The sequence below is a fragment of the Atractosteus spatula genome, chromosome 7 (assembly GCF_055471065.1).
Source record: "Atractosteus spatula isolate fAtrSpa1 chromosome 7, fAtrSpa1.hap1, whole genome shotgun sequence".
Taxonomy (NCBI): Eukaryota; Metazoa; Chordata; class Actinopteri; order Semionotiformes; family Lepisosteidae; genus Atractosteus; species Atractosteus spatula.
This window is the reverse complement of record NC_142712.1, coordinates 11,269,607-11,288,799: the sequence shown is the minus strand read 5'-3', so window position 1 is coordinate 11,288,799 and position 19,193 is coordinate 11,269,607. Positions and strand designations below refer to the sequence as shown.

The window sequence follows — 19,193 nt, the reverse complement described above, 5'->3', positions numbered from 1 at the left end:
AGCATTTTTGGGTAGCTCTGTAGGCCAGAGCATTTCCAACAAGCTCTCTTTCAATCTATCATGATTTACCCTGCCGTAAAGAATTGGAGCAAATGAACTTTGCATTTCTTTTTATGTGGCTCTATGACTTTTCTTCCATTCCTGGCATTTTTAGTGACTTTAAATGTTCACATGGTTCTACTGTTATATTCTCCAACCTCATCTCATTACTAGTTTGTACAAGTGGCTAGTAAATTACCTAATACTTATGGTCATCCTAATTATCGTATTTGTCTCTCCTAAGATAAGATTAGATAAGATCAGATAAGATCACTTTATTAGCCATATACAATTTCTTGCATAAGGAATTCATCTTTTCGCATACCCCAGCTTGCTTTCCATGAGACACAGACACACAGACAGGGAGAGAAGCTTGGGGTCAGACCGCAGGGTCAGCCATTGTACAGCGCCCCTGGAGCAGTTGGGGTTAAGGGCCTTACTCAGGGGCCCAATAGAGTAGGATTCCTCTGCTGGCTGCAGGATTTCAACTGGCAATCTTCCAGCCACAGGCACAGATCCTTAGACACAGTGCCACCGCTCTTCCATAAAAAAAATACTTGGGTCTGTATTGGCCAGGAATCGAACCCATGCCTCCTGCGTGGCAGGTGAGAATTCTAAAACTGAACCCCCAATGCTGCACGTAAAAAAGGAAACAAGCACGCCCAACTTAAGAGTCTACAGTCCTATAAAGGAACAGGGCTTCACTGAAAAATGTCCACATAACACAAAGTCTTGTCTTGATATACTTAGAGATTATAACCAACTGAACCTCAAATTATGTGTAGGAATGTTTATTGCTCTAAAAAAGTCCTGCAAAAAGAATAGTGCAAGATCACGCACTGTCTCACAGAGTACAGTAAGTCAGCTGCAAGACCTTGAAACTTGACTCTGAAACTCATAGGTAAACTGTACAGAAAAGTCAAGACAGTTTGGGCCTGGGCAGTACTGAGACAGGAGACCTCTGAAGACAGCCAGGTTACTGATGTAAGTGGTACTGGTGGAACAATAGTTGACATAAGTTCTTGAAGAGCAGAAATTCCAATCCAAAGCCCACATACTGGAATGTGACAATAGGAGATGGCATCCTTTGGACCTTAAAATGAGGTCTTAATTTTTTCTACTAAATATGAGGTGATCTAGCTAAATTTCCATTTGAGTTTACACAGTCTAGTGTTTCTAAGGATTCCCCTTAATTTCTATCCTCTCTACCTAATCTACCATGTAGTGGGGATGCTGGTGCTTAATGAGTTCTGCTAATCACCAGGGTGAGGGTTACACTTCAGTGCAATTATATTCCAATTTCCAGATTATAAATCTGTTCAATGGTCACCTAATACAGTATGTCAAGCAGAAACAGGAGGAGCCTCCAGAACATTACTCATCTTCCACTTTTGAAGAAAGTAGCCTTATCGCTCATGCCTTGTGCATATTCTCTTGAAGGCTATCCATTTGCAATCAGGGGATGTCAGCAATTTGTTGTAGGCTTGCCATTATTGTGGACAGTGAAGTTGGGTCTGTTCATGAATGTTTCCATCTCACATGGCCCAGAGTTGGAATGGACATAATAGTAACCTCATGCTTCAAGCAGCATGTGTATAATCTTTATTTGCCAGATTATAAGGCAGATAGGTATTCTGAAGGAGAGAACCATTAGAGTAAACAAAATGACATCAGATGCAGAGCACAGAGTTTTGGTTACTTCCTCCATGATGAAAATTTTGAATGATGTTCTCCTTTTTTTAAGGTTTTGTCTGATATTACTTGATGTTACTTAGACTGGGCCAATACACTATATGAGTCCTATCCAAGTTGACTCATAAGTATTTTGATGGGGTTCATAATAAAGGCATTTCCCAAGATGAAACATTAAACCATATATTGGCATGTTTGTTGACAAAATGCAGTCACAATTATGTTATGGAATTTGAGGTAAAGGTGCCAGGCCCAGAATTAACATTATGGTACAGTAGGTCCACGTCACTTGTGAGCTTGCTTCTTCTAATGTGCCTGCCTGTTTCAGTACTGCAATGTAAAATTAGTTACATTTCTGGGATGTGATTCATTGTAAATGCTGAAAAGGCTTAGTGTGAGTACCGACTCCTGTGACAGGTCATTAGTAAGAACTGGTACTTGACTATTTTGGTTGTCAGGGTTAACTCTCCCTGTTTGTCTCTTAGAAAAAAGGGAGTGCTGGGGATTTTGAAATTTTGAATTTCTGATGTGTAAGTAAATACCATTTTACTAATTGAACTACAAATATAAAACATTTGTCACCCTTCTATTCAGGATGCCATGTCACCCACACTTAACCAGTCTCATTTACATCAGGAACACAACTGAGCTGTGTGTATTTACACACCAATAACAAGCATATAAAACATTTTTACAGAACATCATGCGTAGTTCAAAAGAGTACAAAATTTCAATATTGTGATTCACGCATGGTGTAGTCCTTTCCATTTTCACTTTAAGGCACTTACCATATTCCTCACAAGAAAATTTTTGATGTACTTTTCTTTTTTGCTGCCAAATATATACAATACTATCCCAGTAACACAAACAATGTAAATCATTGCCTCTTACAGTTGTGTAGAATTGGCTCTGAAACATGAACATTTTTGAGTTTGCTCAGATAAGTATCGTGTGCGGTTTTGCTTTTCCTCTAACTCAAGTTACGTCCAGATTTTTTTCACGAAGTCCTTCCTTCAACTAGCAGATAAGTTCATCCACCCACTGGCAATATACTAACTAAAGTACCTTGCCTGTGCTGACAGATGAAGTGATACTAGACTCCAGAACAGTCTGTTTAAGAACTTGAAATAATGGTAGAAAAAAATAACCAGTTAAAATTCTCTTGGAAATCCCTCTGTTAGGAAGTTTGAGCATAAAGTAAATACATGTGTAGGAGTTGTGCTTAGGTCACGGCAATGTTCTAAACGAAAGGTTCATTTACAGTAAATTAGAGTCTAAGAATATGATTTTTATAAACTGATCTGATTTTTAAGGGCTTTCCAGTATGCATTGTTGAAGGATCCTTGCTCCCTTTTTATAATCTCAATGTCTGCATATATATTATAAATCATTTGGGCAGTTAGAAAAATACAGAAAATCCCATAATTTTAGATTAATTTCCATAAAAGTGTGCTACTAAAACAAAGATTAATCTTTTGTACTTAAATAACACAGTATCTATGAAGTCAGATTCTCATAATCTGAAGCGTAGGTGGGGAAGGTCTAGATGAGAGTGAATATGAAAGTTGGGATTCTATGGCAACTGCTAGATCCATCTGTTTTCCTTGCTTTTTTTAGACAAATCAAAATGAATCCTGGTGTGCTTTCAATGCATGAAACACTGTGAGCTCCTTAACCTCTCTGGTCTTTTGCACACAGTCACTTACTGTAGTTTTGCCACTACTTCTGTTTTTGTAAGATGCATATATCTCATTGTAACAGGATACAGTATGCACCACCATCATGTTTTACTGTACATACATGGCACCCATGCATACTTGTATTGCTATTAGTAAGCTTATTAATGCCACTTTAAAAAACATTGCATTTTATTACTGCATTTCATCTTCTTATGTCTTTGCAAATACAAAATGTTGTCTGGGTGGTTAGCACAACAATGGCAAATGGTGTTACAATTTAACTATGTGTTATGTGAGTTCTCAAAACACCTGGGGACAAATCTGCTCTTAGTTGGTGACGAATGATGTATTAAACTAAATGATTTGTCCCATGCTGTTAAGAACCAAACTTTCATCACTCAAAATGCTCTATATTTAAATTAGATTTAATCTGAGCAATTTTCTTTGAAATATTTGCATGTGTTAGTTCAGTAGGTAAATAAATGAAACCCATGAAAAATCGCTAAATACTAAGCATTGAAAGTACAATTAAGCTGTTCTGAAACATTTATTTTGAAACACGGATCTAAATCTTATTCTAAAGGCTCTATGTAAGAAGACAGTATGTATTTTTGAAACTATCTTAATGATAGTTGAGACTGTGTTTTATAGTAAGAGAAAATAAAGATTGAGCTTTATACCAATGTTATATTTGGTATGGAAAAGGTTGTGCGCTTTGAACTTGGAAAGTACACGATGCCCTGAGTTAAATTTGGTGGTAGATGTTTGTGGCCTTTTTTTTGTCCATGATCGTGGGAATGGAATAATGAATTCACACATTTACCAGAATATTTTGACATGACAACAATTATATGCCTCATCCCTTCCTTCAGGAGGCTTAGGCTTTTTAAAGCAAAATACATTTGAATAAAATAAAAGCAACTTACTACCAAACTGAAAAATTCTACAGAAATACAGTATACTGTATGCTATAAAACAACAGCTGAGTTGCACTTGTAACTCTTTTCATTGTACACCAATGGTACTATTTTATTATTTTAATAACAATAGTTGAAAAATTTATAAAATAATAATTGTTTTAAAATTTTGGAATGCATTATCAGATCTCTTCTTTGGAATCTCTTCTTTTCATTTTTAAACTTTCACCATAACAGTGTTGCTTACAGTTGTATTTGTCAAATTTTCAACTTTGAAGTCATATTTATTCCTGTGTCTGATTTTTGGGATTCAAAATTCTGCTTCTCAGTTGTAACACTTCTAAACCATTATGTAAATGCAAGACTTGACACTAGGGTGGCCACCTCTGATATACAAAGCCATTATGTAAAAGAAAAAAGTATAAAGTGGTTGTGAGCCTGTCGTAAAACTGTCTACATTCACTGCAACATTTCTTATCTGTATTTAAAATTTACTGGCCGTTGCTTCAGATTGCACCCTTTTCCTAAAATATATAAAAGTAGGCTTATGAAAACATACTTTAAACAATTATTTTAATATCTTAACCTTTTTGGTTTTGTGAGCTAACGTTTCATCATTATTTCTTTTGTCGCTCATTTCTCCCTTTGTGTGCCGAATACAAGATAACGTGCTTTGGCACAGTTAATTTTGTACAGTAATATAGGTGCCCATACGTTAACCAAATGAGTTAGCAAGACTTCACGGGTAACTGTATCACTGGCAATTAATAGTATTAAATACTAATAAACTGTATATACTTAAGTTTATTCGAGGAATTCTAAACTTAGTATCAGGTATCTGACATGTTCTGTGAAGCATTACAGATCTCCTGGGTGGCTACTTACTTGGAAGATAATTAGACAAATCATTAGAATTTAATTTTTGTTGTTTCTTAAAATAGACTAAAATATATTTTAATACATTGTGGCAGCTGGGCCTAAGAAGAGACTTCAATTACAGGTGACCTGCCCGTTATAGTTGCTGTACATTGTAGTAACCTAAAGGTCAAAGGTTGTTAGACCTCAGAACCGGAACAGTCGGTTGTCTGCCTTTCTTGCTAGTGAACTGAGTGTAAGCAAATAGACTGTGCTGCCGGCAGAGAATGTATGGCTAACTGTTCATTAAATTGCAATAAAGAGTGCTGAAGTATATTTACTGTACGTGTGCTTATGGAAAGTTACGACACTGCCCCTAGTGACTGCCAAACAGCCTCTAATTATTGTAAATAAATGGGGATTCATTTTTTAATTGGCTAGATTGTAGTCAACAATTGACTGTTTTGGTGCTCACATAGGTGTCTTTAGTTGTGTTTGGTCAAATGGTGTGCACAATGGCAGATGGGGCTTTTCAGCGATTTTTCTTTTTTACAAGACTTAAAAAAGCCTACCATAAAGCTACCTCCACTAACTTTCACCATCGTTGTGGAATTTTTGTGTGTGCAGATTCATGGAACCACCTAGGGTACAGTCTGGCCAATATTTTCAAACATTTCTTTGGTTTATGTAAAACAATTTCTGAATATTGAAACAAATAATTGCTTTATTCCATCCCTTATAATTAAATCACACACATGGAAGAATTAGTACTTGACGAGGAGTTAGTATTTGGTGTTTTTTTCAAATAAGACATCAAATGCAACATTTTTTGGCTTAGGACAGGTTTAGGGAATTCCCATCAGTCAGCCAGTGACATGAGCTATTCGGACAACTGATTCCATACCTCTGCCTGGTCTTAGATCAAGCACCCTTAATGATTTTCACTCACTGTGTTTTTCTATCTTTGTTTCGAAATGTTGAATTCATAAATGCAGCACAAGAAATGAGTGTTCTTGGTATTTAGCTGTCTCTTGCTTTTTTTGCAAATGGAAACCCCTTGCAAGAGGAGGCTTTGGCAAAGGTGAACAGTGGGAGCTTCTTTTTGGCAATAAAACACCAAGGTTTTCATTCTGGAACAGTATTAAAAGTGGCAAGCTTGGCTTGCAGATGCGACTTGGAAGACAAACTTTGAACACCCAAAGTGCTCAGCCATCTAAATTGTAAATTGCCAAACTGTTTTGAAGAGCATTTAGGGACTCCAATGTGATAGAGTGATTGAGTAAAAGGTTCTAAATGGCGTGTCTCTTTGTTTTTCAAAAGAGAGTAAAATGCTTAACACAGTAGTTTGGTTTTTTGAGGGGAATTCCCTGTAAGGTGCCTGCACACAATGCCTTTAAATGTTCAGAAAACTGATGTTTTTTTTTAATAAAACAGGAAGTGGAACTGACATCAACATTTAATTTTAAAAGCACTGAATGGGCTCAATTCAGAAAGCTTACAGACACTTCACAAACTATAACTGTTTCCCCAAAGGGGTTAGGTTTTATTGCCTGCATTAAAAATGCAGTCGCAGCTGTTTGCCAAATGTGATACAAAAATGAACAAAATTGAAAAACAAAATAAATCAGGCTGTAGGTGCTGAAAATGAAAAATATTGGAAGCATTTTATGAATTTTAAAACAAGCATTGCTTTTTTTAATAGTCCTTGTTATTTTTCAGAGTAGTTTGACCACAATTTAAAACTAGAATATTGAGACGATAAGTTACAGTAATTGATACTAAACTCAATTGTGGAGAAAACTCTACATGATGTTTCCTACTTAACTTTGTGTAGAGTTCATGTTACTTTTTATTGCAGTTTACATGTTTTGCATTAATTTCTGTTATTGTATCCCTTTCTAAGTTTCCTGTCATTTCAGAAATAAAACTACTGTGTACTGTTTAACAAAGAGCTAAAAGATATATTTCTGTCTACGGCCATTTCTTCTTTTCACTGCTTTATTCCTGTTAACCATTGTGTTTTTCGAGTCAAACCTAAACTGACTTATTATTAGCTATAACATGGTCAAATCGGCAAAAACAAGTTGTCAGGGAAAGTACCACAACAACTGATGCCATGGCCTGTATCGAATGGGGGTATGAAATCCAAGGGAATTAAAAATATCAAAGTAAGCAAAATTACAGTGGTGGATTATACCAGCCCTAAAGAAAAGAAAATTACTGCATCTCACGAAATCCAATTCAGCAATGTTTATACGGATTCTCTTTTGCTAAATAAAATGTAATCTATTTTCATATATGTAATATTTAGATATTAAACAATTTCTACAGATGACATCATTAGAACAGACAGAAGAATAGATTAAGAGCATAGAGGTGGTTGTCTGTGGTGTTACAGCTCACGTATGGACCAGACACATGGTTCCACCATGAGTATGTTTTCAAAGGGCATAATTAATAACTGGTGAAGTGCAAAGAGTTACATGAGGGAAATACTTTCTATAAATATGAGTCTTCACATTTAGATAGCTTTTACCAAAAATATTTCAAAGGTGTCCAGACAGGTACATTTATATACAGCATGGAGAGCAGCGTAACTCAAAGGACTGTTCAAACCAGACTCTATTTTACTGCAGACTATTGTGAGGCATTACCACCTTCAGCATTACATTTTCATAATGAATTGAAATTCGCAAGATGAAATTTTGACATTAATATTGTATTAGAAATACTACATTTGTACGACCAGCTAACAACAGGGTTATGTCAACTTAATGTTTTATTTCTTCCTCTTAAAATTTTTAATTTACTTTTCATTTACAGTTAATTATATTCGACTTGTGATTTTCATGTGCAAAGCAATCTGGCTTTGCATGCAGAGTTCATTTTACTCTGCCCCAAAGTGCAAAAGAGGATACATCTCTGTTTATCAGATCCGTATTAAATGGAAACAATTTTGGTAACCTAGGGCGCTGTTCGGCATTTACCAGTTTGCGCATGGCGAGAAGTTTTATATCAGACTAATGGCAATTTATAGTCAAACAGTAGGGAGAGAATGAGAACTATGAAGATGAACATAGGTGTTCATTCCTTTTTTTTAAACCTTTAAGCTTTTTGTGAGAAACAATGGGGGTTTACCATTTAAAATGGGTTTGAAATGTCAAAGAACAAACATGTAACCTAATTTTCTGAATCACAAAGTTTTACTTCCTTTTTTGTTAGAAAACAACGTAATTCACTCGTATGCTATGAAAAAACGGGAATCTGGTAAATGCCCTAGGAAAATATTTTAAACTCTCAGCACAATACTTTATTTTTACATTTAAATGCTAATGGGTGCTTACAGGTGAACATACAAGTTATTTTTTTATAATTTAGATATGAACATGATAGTTTCATTGCCATCCACTATGTTCTCATAATATTAGTTATGAAATGTCGAAGTTTGAGTTAAAGTAGCTCTTTCAAGTGAAATATTTAACAAGATTTATCGCATTGAAAGCATCAAATCAAGATCTTTCCTCAAATACCTCCATGTACTTCCTTAAGACTTATTAGCATTGAATGCATATTGTTGAAAAATGTCTAGTTTACTTTGTGAAGATAACGAAGGTTAAAGAACCATTTCCAACAAAAAGGCACAGTACAAGTAATACATTCAACAATAGTATTGTATATCAGTAGCTCTACAAATACAATGAAACACTTCTTGCTAATGTAATATTATAGTAGAAAATATAAAAAAAACAAATAGACAAGCACAAACTTACGAAAATACTTAAGTATTAAAATGCAGTAACAAAGTAGGAAAAGACTGATTCGATAATTATTTCAAAATTGGCAAACTAGCAATGTAACATGCTTAAACTGATGCATTATTAATTTTTAAATACAATATACAAAACAACATGTAAAGGGGAGTTAGGTAAGTCACCATTCAGTGAATGTGTTTTTGTATATTAGAAGTCCGAAGCTGAGGAGCTCACTCAACTACGCATACAAGTTCTCATACAGTAAGAAATTTAGGAAGCTCCTAGATAGCTCCTACTGAAACCACAGCGTACTAACTCCTTAAGACGCATCACGCTTTTTAAAATTCATTAAACGTAAATATTTAGACCAAGACACGCTTGGTGTTTAAGTTATGCCTTCTCTTTCATTAACTAGATTTTCCAATCATGTTAACAAGACTTACAGCCGATCTCAAACGCCGACCAAACCACAAGCTACAAAGAAATACATGCGCAGACCACTACAGGCTTTCGTCATCGTTCCTGTAGTTTAGGTGGGTAGCTGCGTCAGCATGCGTAGGCTGCAAAGGAACAAGTAATAGGTTTATTCCATGCTGAAAAAAAGAAGAAAGAGAACACAACGTTTCAGCCGTGCAGCCTTCTTCAGGTGTGTCCTGTAGTTTGCCGATTTGCTCCTTTGCAGACTACGCATGCTGACGCAGCTACACACCTGTCTCAGATTATGCCTGATTAAAAAAAAAAACCAAAGCAAATCTGCAATTCTATTCTTAAGTCTGATTTTTGCTGCAATAAACAAACTTAAAAAGATAAAAACATACCGAATATCGATTCGTATATTTATTCAGTTTTATTTCTTAATTGCAGGGTCCTTCCCTGATTTAAGGGCTTTAGTCGCCCTCGGCATTTGCTTAGACGTAAAAGACTTGTATTCTCTAGCGTCTACGCAGTGAAAAGACTCTAAAAGGTATTGTGAATGGTAAGGAATAGGACGTGTTGCACTGGTAACAACGAAAGCTTCCGTGGCGATCTATCTACATAACCAACAGAGTGATCTTCTGCAGATGCAGTTGCCAGAACGATTTAATTTTCAGTGTTGTGTTTATGGTTATTTTCCATCTCACATACGTTTTTATTTAAAGGCTAGAGCACATGTGCCATTTTTTATAAACGTATAACGAATGTTCGGTAAGTTAGTTTTTGTTTCTTTCGCGCATAGGTTATCTGGCTTTAAATCCGAGCTGCGTGTTTTCTTCACTGCCTTATGTCTATCGATATATGTGATTAGAATGATTGAAAAACGGAAATATTTAGCTTTGTCGTTTATTGATTACGTTTTACGTAGCTATGTGAACGAAATTGTGTTACTGTATATAATTGCACCGTTATCTATACAGTCTACAAAACGTTTTGCCCCATTAATATATAAGGTACATAATCTAAGGCTTTATAAGATAATTCTGTTTTTCTTAGTCAAGTCAAGAAGAGAAAGATGCCACTTGGATTAGAAGATACCCGGAAGGATTTTATCCTCACTACAGCAGCAAATTATTTTGGGTTTAAGCCATCGGACCCAGTTGTGTCATCAGTGGGTGAGAGCCGAGAGCTGAACAATTTTTTAGATGATGGAAATGAATTTGTGCTCTGTGTGCATAAGCATGGAACTGATCTGCTCGTATCTAACAAGGTAAGAGGTTCTCTGTGTGAACCTAGAAATAACAGTGTAACTAAAGATTACATACAGTTCTACAGGATAACCTATAATCCTGTGTTACATGCAATAAAAGCTTGCCTACTACTTTTCAAAGTCTTAACCTTTGTTTTGTATTACTATCCAAACGTATCTGTTTTTTGTCATTGTAATTCATGTAAGCATACTTTGTTTTTTTATCATGTTACCTTACAGGTGGATTCAGGTGACACTGAAGACAAAGTGCTGGTTTTTTTCAAGTTGTGTCCTGATGTTATAACAGAAGACAATCTCCACAGTAATATTCTGGTCTCTTCGATGATCGACTCTCCCATCAACACACTCTATCAGGCTGTTCGGCAGGTGTTTGCACCTGTACTTTTAAAGGTGTGTGTGTTGTTTATATCGCCATGTGAATTAAATCTGAATGAAATCTATATTTTCTTTATGCTAAAATTCAGAATTTACTATCATGACTGATGAAGTGAAAGATGATGCACTGTATTGTGAAGTTCTGTTGTGCCTAGAATTCTAGGACCTGAGATGAGCGGTTTTATAATGGCTCTCCTCTCACTTAAGCTATAACACTTGGACGGGATTTTTCCTTCAAAAGCCCGTTGTTTACAATACTATTCACATGCCTACAAATCTGTGTTGTAGAGTAAGGAGATATTTTAAAGACTGAAATGGTCCTTTATTGTGTTGATTAAAGAATAAAAATAATGCACCCCTGCTTGTTATCAGTAAGTATAAATACATATGTTTTATTTGTAATTTTGAAGGATGAGAAGTGGAGTCAGAACTTTGATCCCAAACTACAGAACCTCCTGACAGAGCTGGAGATGGGATTGGGCTCAGCTGTCAGGAGAACTGATCCATATTACACTGGAAAGAGAGGCTTGAAAGATGACAATGTTTTGGGTAATAAGGCCACATGTGTACAACTATAATATGTGACTGATGTTAGAAGCATTAGTTTTAGGACTGTGCTTAGTCATGCCCTTCTGTTGCTGTGTCAGTGCATGCAATACATTTCTTCCTGTTATTTGTCCAGGTTAAAAATGCTTACTTTTAAATTACTTTTTTCTGCCATTCTGTTTTCATTAGTAATGTTTGAAGAGGAAACTCTTTTAAGAGTTAATCTATTTTAAAATATATTACATTTAATATATTTTAAAGTTAATATTTTGAAATAGAGACTGGATTGTATTAGCATACAGTGTGTTTTTACATTCTACCATGGTTTTCCCTTTGCTGTAGGTATTATGACACCATGTGATGAATTTAGCTATTGGGCAGAGCTATCTCGGTCTGCTGTGAAGTCTAATATGAAAGACAGAGCTGCACATTTCAATGATCTGTTTCAACCAGTTGAAAAGGTACTCAAAATTAACTTATGCTTACTGATTAATTATTGGTTTGGCTACATGTCTGCATTTTTGTATTTGCTTGAAACAGCAAATCATAATTGACTGATAAGAATTGTAGATCATACATTAACATAGGTCTCTTTTCAGCACTGTAGACCTGTAAGTGATGGTATTCTGTTCACAAGAGATAAAATTACATTATGCAGTGCCAAATATCACAAGAACTCTTTTTCCTTTGTTGTGTGATGACAGGATTACAGCTGTCTGGATAATGTTTCGCTGGATGATGCAGTGAGTTTGGTAAATGCCACAAGGGAAACAGTGGATGATGTTTGGAGACAGACTGAGCACGACCCTTACCCACAAACACGCATGCAACGTTTGATGGATGTCATTGGTATGAAACTAGCACTACGCATTAAACGTTGGATGGAGAGTCAACTTGTTTTTGTCTCTGTCCTACAGTGTCTACAGTACCTGTTGGATATTTTATTTCAGGTTCTGCCCTGGGGAGGTATGTGCAAAAGAAGCTGGGCTCTGTGAAGCTGTGGGATGACCCCTTCCTCTCTGTTAAAGAGAGCCTCCAAGCAGGCATTGCTGTCTGTGAGCAGTGGGTAGGGGCTTGCGAACATCTGACTGGACAGCTGTGGAAACGTTACACCCCTCATCAGTGGCAGGGTGAACAGTACTACCCAGAAAGACTTGGGAAGCTGGCTAAACGTCTTGAAGAGGTTTTGTGACCTATATATTGTTTTTGTTTTGATGTTATTATACTTCTTATATATACCTGATGGAATTTTTCTCGCTCCTGTTTGGTATTCGACAAAAGCACATACATAATTCGAATTCAATCATTCAGTTTCTGATGATAAGTTTACTTTTGTTTGTAGTTAAAAACTAATTGAGAAGATGCATGCTAATGAAATGTTTTCATCTATCTAACAGCATTTTGTTTTGATCAACATATATTTCTAGATATCTGTTTTCATCAGTATTTAACATTTTTTATATTATCTGCCTCACTTAAAGTTTATTTTTGAACTAGTGCATTATGTTGAAGTAGCGGTTAAAGGAATTGTAATATGTTTCACTAGAGAGAACATTTTTGTGTTCCACTGTATTTGGTAGTGCGTATCTGATGCACTATGATTATCTCTGCAGGTCTTAACAGTTCGCACTGTGCATGAGAAGTTACTTCGTCTTTTGCCACCTGGTAAACAGCAGTTGCTTTCCACAGCCTGTGCTTTTGAACCTTTTGCTGGGCTCAATGCTTTGCACTATAACCCATACACTGAGGTGAGAATTCGTCTATATTGTATGCATACAGCTCTGAGAGATTACCAGTAATCAACTCTTTACATAATATGTATTGTTAACAAAATATGACCTAATTTTATGTCATTTAAAACCTTTTGCATGTGTTTAACTAAGTTAGGACTTTAAAGAGCAAATCAAGTATTGGTTTTCAAAGAAGCTTTTCTGTCTTTGAGAGTCATTAACAAGTTTGGTGGACAACAGAAAGAACCTTAAGTGTCACTGAAGTGACAAACCTTTGGAGATGGAATGGGAGTCATAGCACTTTATACTTTGTTTTTCCTGTGGTATTAAAAGGCCTTATTATATTTTTGTAGCAATTATGGAGGGCTGCAGTGTCACAGTTTGAGCGAGCCATTGCACCTGCAGAACAAGAAATTGCTAGCAAGTTAAAAGCCTGCATTATGGATGTTCAAGACAGCCCACAGCAGGTAGACGTTTATAATTTCTTCCCATGGTGTATTTGACTTTTTGATAAGACAGGTGGTATTCGGGCCCATTGGCAAAACTATTTTTTAACGGAGATGGTGAAGTAAATAATGTCTATAAGAAAAATATGTCTTGACTACTCAATATTTAGCATGTGTGCAATTACATACATCAACGAACATGACGGAATCTCTTCCCCATCTTAAGGTAAAGCTGAGGTATGCCATCCCATAATGAATTAAACTCTTTTAGAAAGCCCTGTTAGGAATGATATATAGCACTTTGTATATAGCCCTCTACTTTTTGAACTACTGTACGCTAACCCCTAATTATAATGGGCTAATAGAAGGGAAGTGTTGTCCAATAAGAGAAGATGCCTGAAGTATCCTATATCCTATCTAACCTATGGCTTGAAAATCATATATGAGCGTATGTCTTAATGTTAATATTGAATGCAGCACATTCAGTAATTTAAAGGAAACTGCATGGTAGCTCAGTGTATCTGGCAACAGTCTCTTACACTATGCTTACACTATGTGCTATATACACATGAAAGACATTTGTTTTTTACCTTATTCTTGATGCCTGCACTGTATAACATAAGTTAAATTTTTATATTAAAACCACCATAACATTTCTATTATGTATTTTTATTCACTTTTTTTTATCTTTTAGGCTGTTACAGTACAGTTTATACCACTTTTTATGATCCAAGATATAGTTAATAATCAATAAAGTGCCCAAATATAGCACAGAACTTAAAAGTAAAAGGACCAAATTGTTGCGAACTGAGTGGACATGCGTCACTTACAATAATTATAGACCAACATGTCTGAAAATAGTCTTTTTTTAGACAAATTTGACTTTGACACAACTTTGTCTGTTATAACCTTATTCTGTTATATTAGGGTTCGATTTGTTATAACAAGAGTTTGTGTTTCAAGAAGCAGTCTGCAATTTACTGTATACATTACTTTAATGACAAATTATTAGTCTCTTGTAGCATTAAAAGAAATGTTAATCAAGATCCAAGATACGCAAGATATGATCAATGCGAAAAATGTAGGCATTACCGAAGCAGGAAATGTGAATGGTTGGATGTTTTTTTTTATAATTTGAATTTAATTATGTATCTTAACCATACTCCACATAATCATTCTAAAAAAAAAAAGAGAGACTCTTTTATTTGTTTCAGCTTCTGCAAGCTTTTCGGAAATACAAAGAACTTATCAAAAGACCAAATATTAGTAAGGATCTGATTTCTGAAAGAGAAACATTACTGGCTAGACTTCTGGACTATACCAAAGGTAAGAATGTGTTCACATACCTTATTGGGGGAACTTTGAATAGTTTCCTTAACATGTTTCAGTTTTTTTCTTTCAGTTATTGGTCACATTTTCAAAAATACAGAGCTGTGAAGAGAATGTTTATGGCAACATTAAACCGAGGGGCAACACAAAAAATACACATAACTCAAGTTTACTTTGCGCTAATAAGTGTAACTTTGTTTCTGGGTCAGGGCTCCGCACGGATTTTGAGAATCGATGTCATGGAGTGCCAGGCGAGAAATCGGGGCCCCTGGCTGGCAGAAATCTCCCTGAAGTTGTTAACAACATTGTGTGGGTCAGGCATCTGGTTTTAAAGGTAGTGCCTATACAGTCATTTTTCCTAATGCATCACTATAGGGCCATAGAGTGTTTGTTTTAGGAGAAGATAAAATATATAAAGTATATATAATATAGTACAGCTCTATTATTAAAAGTATGTATTCTAGATGCTTTTGAATACCGTGCAGTAGTTTTATTTCAATGTAACACATCATGCAAAACCTTCAAAGTCTTTTAATTAATTTTCCATGTGCTCTAGGTGGAGGATTCCATCAAAATTGCGGGAGCCCTATTATCCGACCTGTCTGGGTTTCGTTCTTTTGTAAGATATTCAGATGATCTTCAGGAGCAGCTCAGAATCTATGAGCAGGATCAGTTTGATGATTGGTCCAGAGAGGTCCAATCAAGACTATCTGATCCAAAATCTGGCATCAGGTGATCAGAGAATGGGAATATCTTCAATCTGTTTATCACTATATAATAATAATAACCCTGTAATTACTGTTCATCAAATATGGTTTAATTGTTTTTAAAGATAGACCTTAAATCTTAAGAAAACAAACTTAAATATTTTGTATTTTTACGTTTCCTTTTATGTCCTGTATGCTTATACTGTATATATGCGTGCTGTTTTCAAACTGCTGCTAGTGGTGCACAGCAAAGGTCTTGAGATTTTATTATTGTGTAGCTTGGGGCAGATATATAGAACCTATAATATCTATAGGACAACACACAACATTATCTTTTTCCATTGAGGTTTATTGTTTTCCTGTTGTTTTAGCTTACAAGCCAGTAATCGTGTCATGGAACTGGATCATACTGATGGCAAGCTGAAGATCCACTATTCAGACCGCCTGGCGACTCTTTTGCGAGAAGTTCGACAGCTCTCTGCACTAGGATATGCTGTTCCTGCTAAAATCCAGCAGGCCTCCAGCACAGCAGAGAAGTTTTACAGACAAGCTCTAATCCTCAAACAGGCAAGTGCTTTAGATCAATAAATAAGCAACGACTTTTAAAGCTTTAGCTTAACATTAAATTATGTGACATTGCTAATTTAGTTTGAAGTATCTTCAATTACGTTTTGTGACTTCATAAATTAACCATGTTTTCCATTCTTGTTTTATTGTAGGTTGCGCATTTTTACAACACCATAGATCAGCAGATGATACCTTCCCAACGACCGATGATGTTGAACTATGCATTGGCTTTTGAACAAGTGATTAAGGTGATACAAATGAGTTAGAAGTCACGGTCCACATCCATAAAACTTTACCACAACACTAAATTTGTACCTAGTGTTCCCTTTATGAAAACAAAACATTTTTTCTATCATAAGTTTCACTTGCAATACAGTAAATTAATTTAGAAAAAATACAGTAGATGTGTAGTTGAATGCTATGACCTTTGCAAATTATTGGTCTGAAATAAATGTATATTTTAGGTGAAGGGTAAATGCTTTAAATCTTATTTTTAGAAAATATATCTGGTATTGTGGTTGTGATGTACTGTGTACAATTACAGAATCCTAAAGCTCATTCGCGTGACTCTGGGGGAAAAGTGCAGATCACCTGGGATAATCCTAAAGAGCTGGAGGTATATATCACTAAGCTACAAACTGCTGCTGAGCGCCTTTCTACTGAGAATAGAAAGTTGAGGAAGTGGCATGTGGACTTCACGGAAAAGGTATGTTTTTCAACAGACATTTTGTATAACCAGTGTGTAAAACAAAGAGGGCAACAATTTGAATGAAATTGTGTGGTTTATTTTAGTAATTGAAGCTCTTCGTGACTTATGGAATGCATAGTGGTTAAATGGTGGTTTGTACTGCTGCTACACAGCTGAGGGGTCCCGACTCTGATTCTCACCTTTGCTGAACTTCTTCTCCATGTGGGGTTTGCTTTGTGTTGGTGTGGATTTTTGCCGGATGCTTTGGTTACCCTCCACATCCCAGAGACAGGTTTGATTGGCTGCTCTTAATTGTTTCATGGGGGTTAACTCCTATTATATAAGTGTCATGGGTCCACCCTACAGCCAGATCTGGTTATGGGCTACTCAAACAGACATAGATTAAAAGATTAAGTCCTTTCTTGTCAGGCCAGACCTTATCCTAGTTTTTGTAATGTTAAACAGTCTGCAGAGCTAAAACTTCCCCCCCCATGGAACACTGGTTCATCACAGGGATTACCACCAGGGAAACCCCAGTCGACATTACAGCTAGGTGGACTGGATCAATATGGGTAGAGTCTGAATTGAGTACTTGAACCAAGTCCAGAGTCGAAAGGCTTACCCAGTGCCGCTCCCACAGACATGGAATATTTCAACAATAAATTATGACAAAGTTCTGCATAGAGCAGCAGTATACTGTAATTGCTTTCTTTGGATCAGTTTCTTTTTTTCAGTTATATGTACATTTTGTTGTTTTTTTTTTCAGTCGGTTTAAACAACTCTCCTGTTCCTCAATAGGTTGTCACATTGATGAATGTGGATCTCCTTCGGCACCAGCAGCGATGGAAAGATGGGTTACAGGAACTGCGTACAGGGTTTGCCACTTTGGAATCACAGGTGTAATATGATTAATACAACGTGTGTTTTTCATGGTGTGCCAACTAGAGTGGACATACCTAATATTTTAATCTGTTATATTCCCCATTGGAGGTTAACTCTTAAGCAGTTCTAGTCTAGTCTAACCCTACAGTGTGTTTTAGTTTGATTTATCTTAATTCTGGTTTGAAAAATGGTTGGTGTCAAGCAGATTAAGACAGTTGTAGAATGTGTGTGAATTTTAACTGAAGAAGGAGCTTTGTTGAGGTACTGATGTGTTTATTCTTTTCGGTCAAAAGCAAAGTTTCTACCAAAATAATAAAAAATGTGACATCATTAAAACATCATTATTTGTTTTATTATTCCTGCCAGAACAAAGACAACCATAAATAAGAAAACATGTCTCTGTTCTGTGTTTAGGGTTTTCGTTTGGGTGATATGAAACCTTGGAGGCAGCACTGGAACCATCAGCTGTACAAAGCTTTGGAGCATCAATACCAAGTTGGACTGGAGGCACTCAATAAAAATCTGCCAGAAATAAATATTGACTTGACCTTCAAGTAAGTAGTTAAAGTTCAGTAAGTAGTCAGTTTCCAGTGCAGAAAAGAATGTTGTTTGAAGTTTGTTTTGAATAAAATCAAATTAAAATGGTCATATCTGTAATGTTTAGTTTAGAGCTTTTCTTCTGCTGTTAACAGAATAAATTGTAGTGGTTCACGCATTGTAAAATGTAATGAACTATATACAGTGTAACTTTTTTTCCTTCTTAAATTCCATAGGCAGGGGAGACTGCAGTTTAAGCCTCCCTTTGAAGAAGTCCGTGCCAAGTACTTTAGAGAGATGAAGAGGTTTATCTCAATTCCAAATCAATTCAAGGGAGTGAGTGAACCTGGAGAGGAGCTTATCTTCTCAATTATGATTGACAGAAATGCTAGCGGCTTTATCACCATCTTCAGTAAAGCAGAAGACCTCTTCAGAAGGCTGGCACGAGTGCAAGATAAGTTCAAGGTGTGTTCAATTCAAAGGTCTTTGATTTATGAATTAGTACCCTATTTGTGTGAAACTATTGTGTGACTATAGTGATCCTAATCTTAATATCTTCACTTTTTAGATATTTTGTTTAAAACAAAGGCATGATCCAAAATACATTTTTAATTATTTCAATATTCAGGGCCCTTAATTAGTTTATTTTTTCTGCACATTTCTCCAACATACATTTTCAAACATTAAATAATTGGCCAGGCCTTTTCAAGAAATATATTTATCCCTTAATTTATTATTTAGTTAAGAATTATAGTTTCAAGGTTATTT

General features: G+C 35.8%; 1 protein-coding gene across 1 annotated transcript in view; it reads left to right on the top strand.

Annotated features, from left to right (window-relative positions):
- The first annotated feature begins 9,963 nt into the window (after window positions 1-9,963).
- Window positions 9,964-19,193, top strand: part of dync2h1 (dynein cytoplasmic 2 heavy chain 1) — a 149,057-nt gene continuing 139,827 nt past the window's right edge. Inside the window, exons 1-18 of the mRNA XM_088921156.1 lie at window positions 9,964-10,119; window positions 10,405-10,618; window positions 10,838-11,008; window positions 11,404-11,542; window positions 11,882-12,000; window positions 12,244-12,388; window positions 12,490-12,722; window positions 13,153-13,287; window positions 13,623-13,736; window positions 14,930-15,041; window positions 15,254-15,378; window positions 15,601-15,776; window positions 16,123-16,318; window positions 16,471-16,566; window positions 16,863-17,024; window positions 17,805-17,903; window positions 18,303-18,442; window positions 18,662-18,890. Coding sequence (XP_088777282.1) covers window positions 10,424-10,618; window positions 10,838-11,008; window positions 11,404-11,542; window positions 11,882-12,000; window positions 12,244-12,388; window positions 12,490-12,722; window positions 13,153-13,287; window positions 13,623-13,736; window positions 14,930-15,041; window positions 15,254-15,378; window positions 15,601-15,776; window positions 16,123-16,318; window positions 16,471-16,566; window positions 16,863-17,024; window positions 17,805-17,903; window positions 18,303-18,442; window positions 18,662-18,890 — 2,586 coding nt within the window. The 5' untranslated portion in view covers window positions 9,964-10,119; window positions 10,405-10,423. The remainder of the gene's footprint in view (window positions 10,120-10,404; window positions 10,619-10,837; window positions 11,009-11,403; window positions 11,543-11,881; window positions 12,001-12,243; window positions 12,389-12,489; window positions 12,723-13,152; window positions 13,288-13,622; window positions 13,737-14,929; window positions 15,042-15,253; window positions 15,379-15,600; window positions 15,777-16,122; window positions 16,319-16,470; window positions 16,567-16,862; window positions 17,025-17,804; window positions 17,904-18,302; window positions 18,443-18,661; window positions 18,891-19,193) is intronic.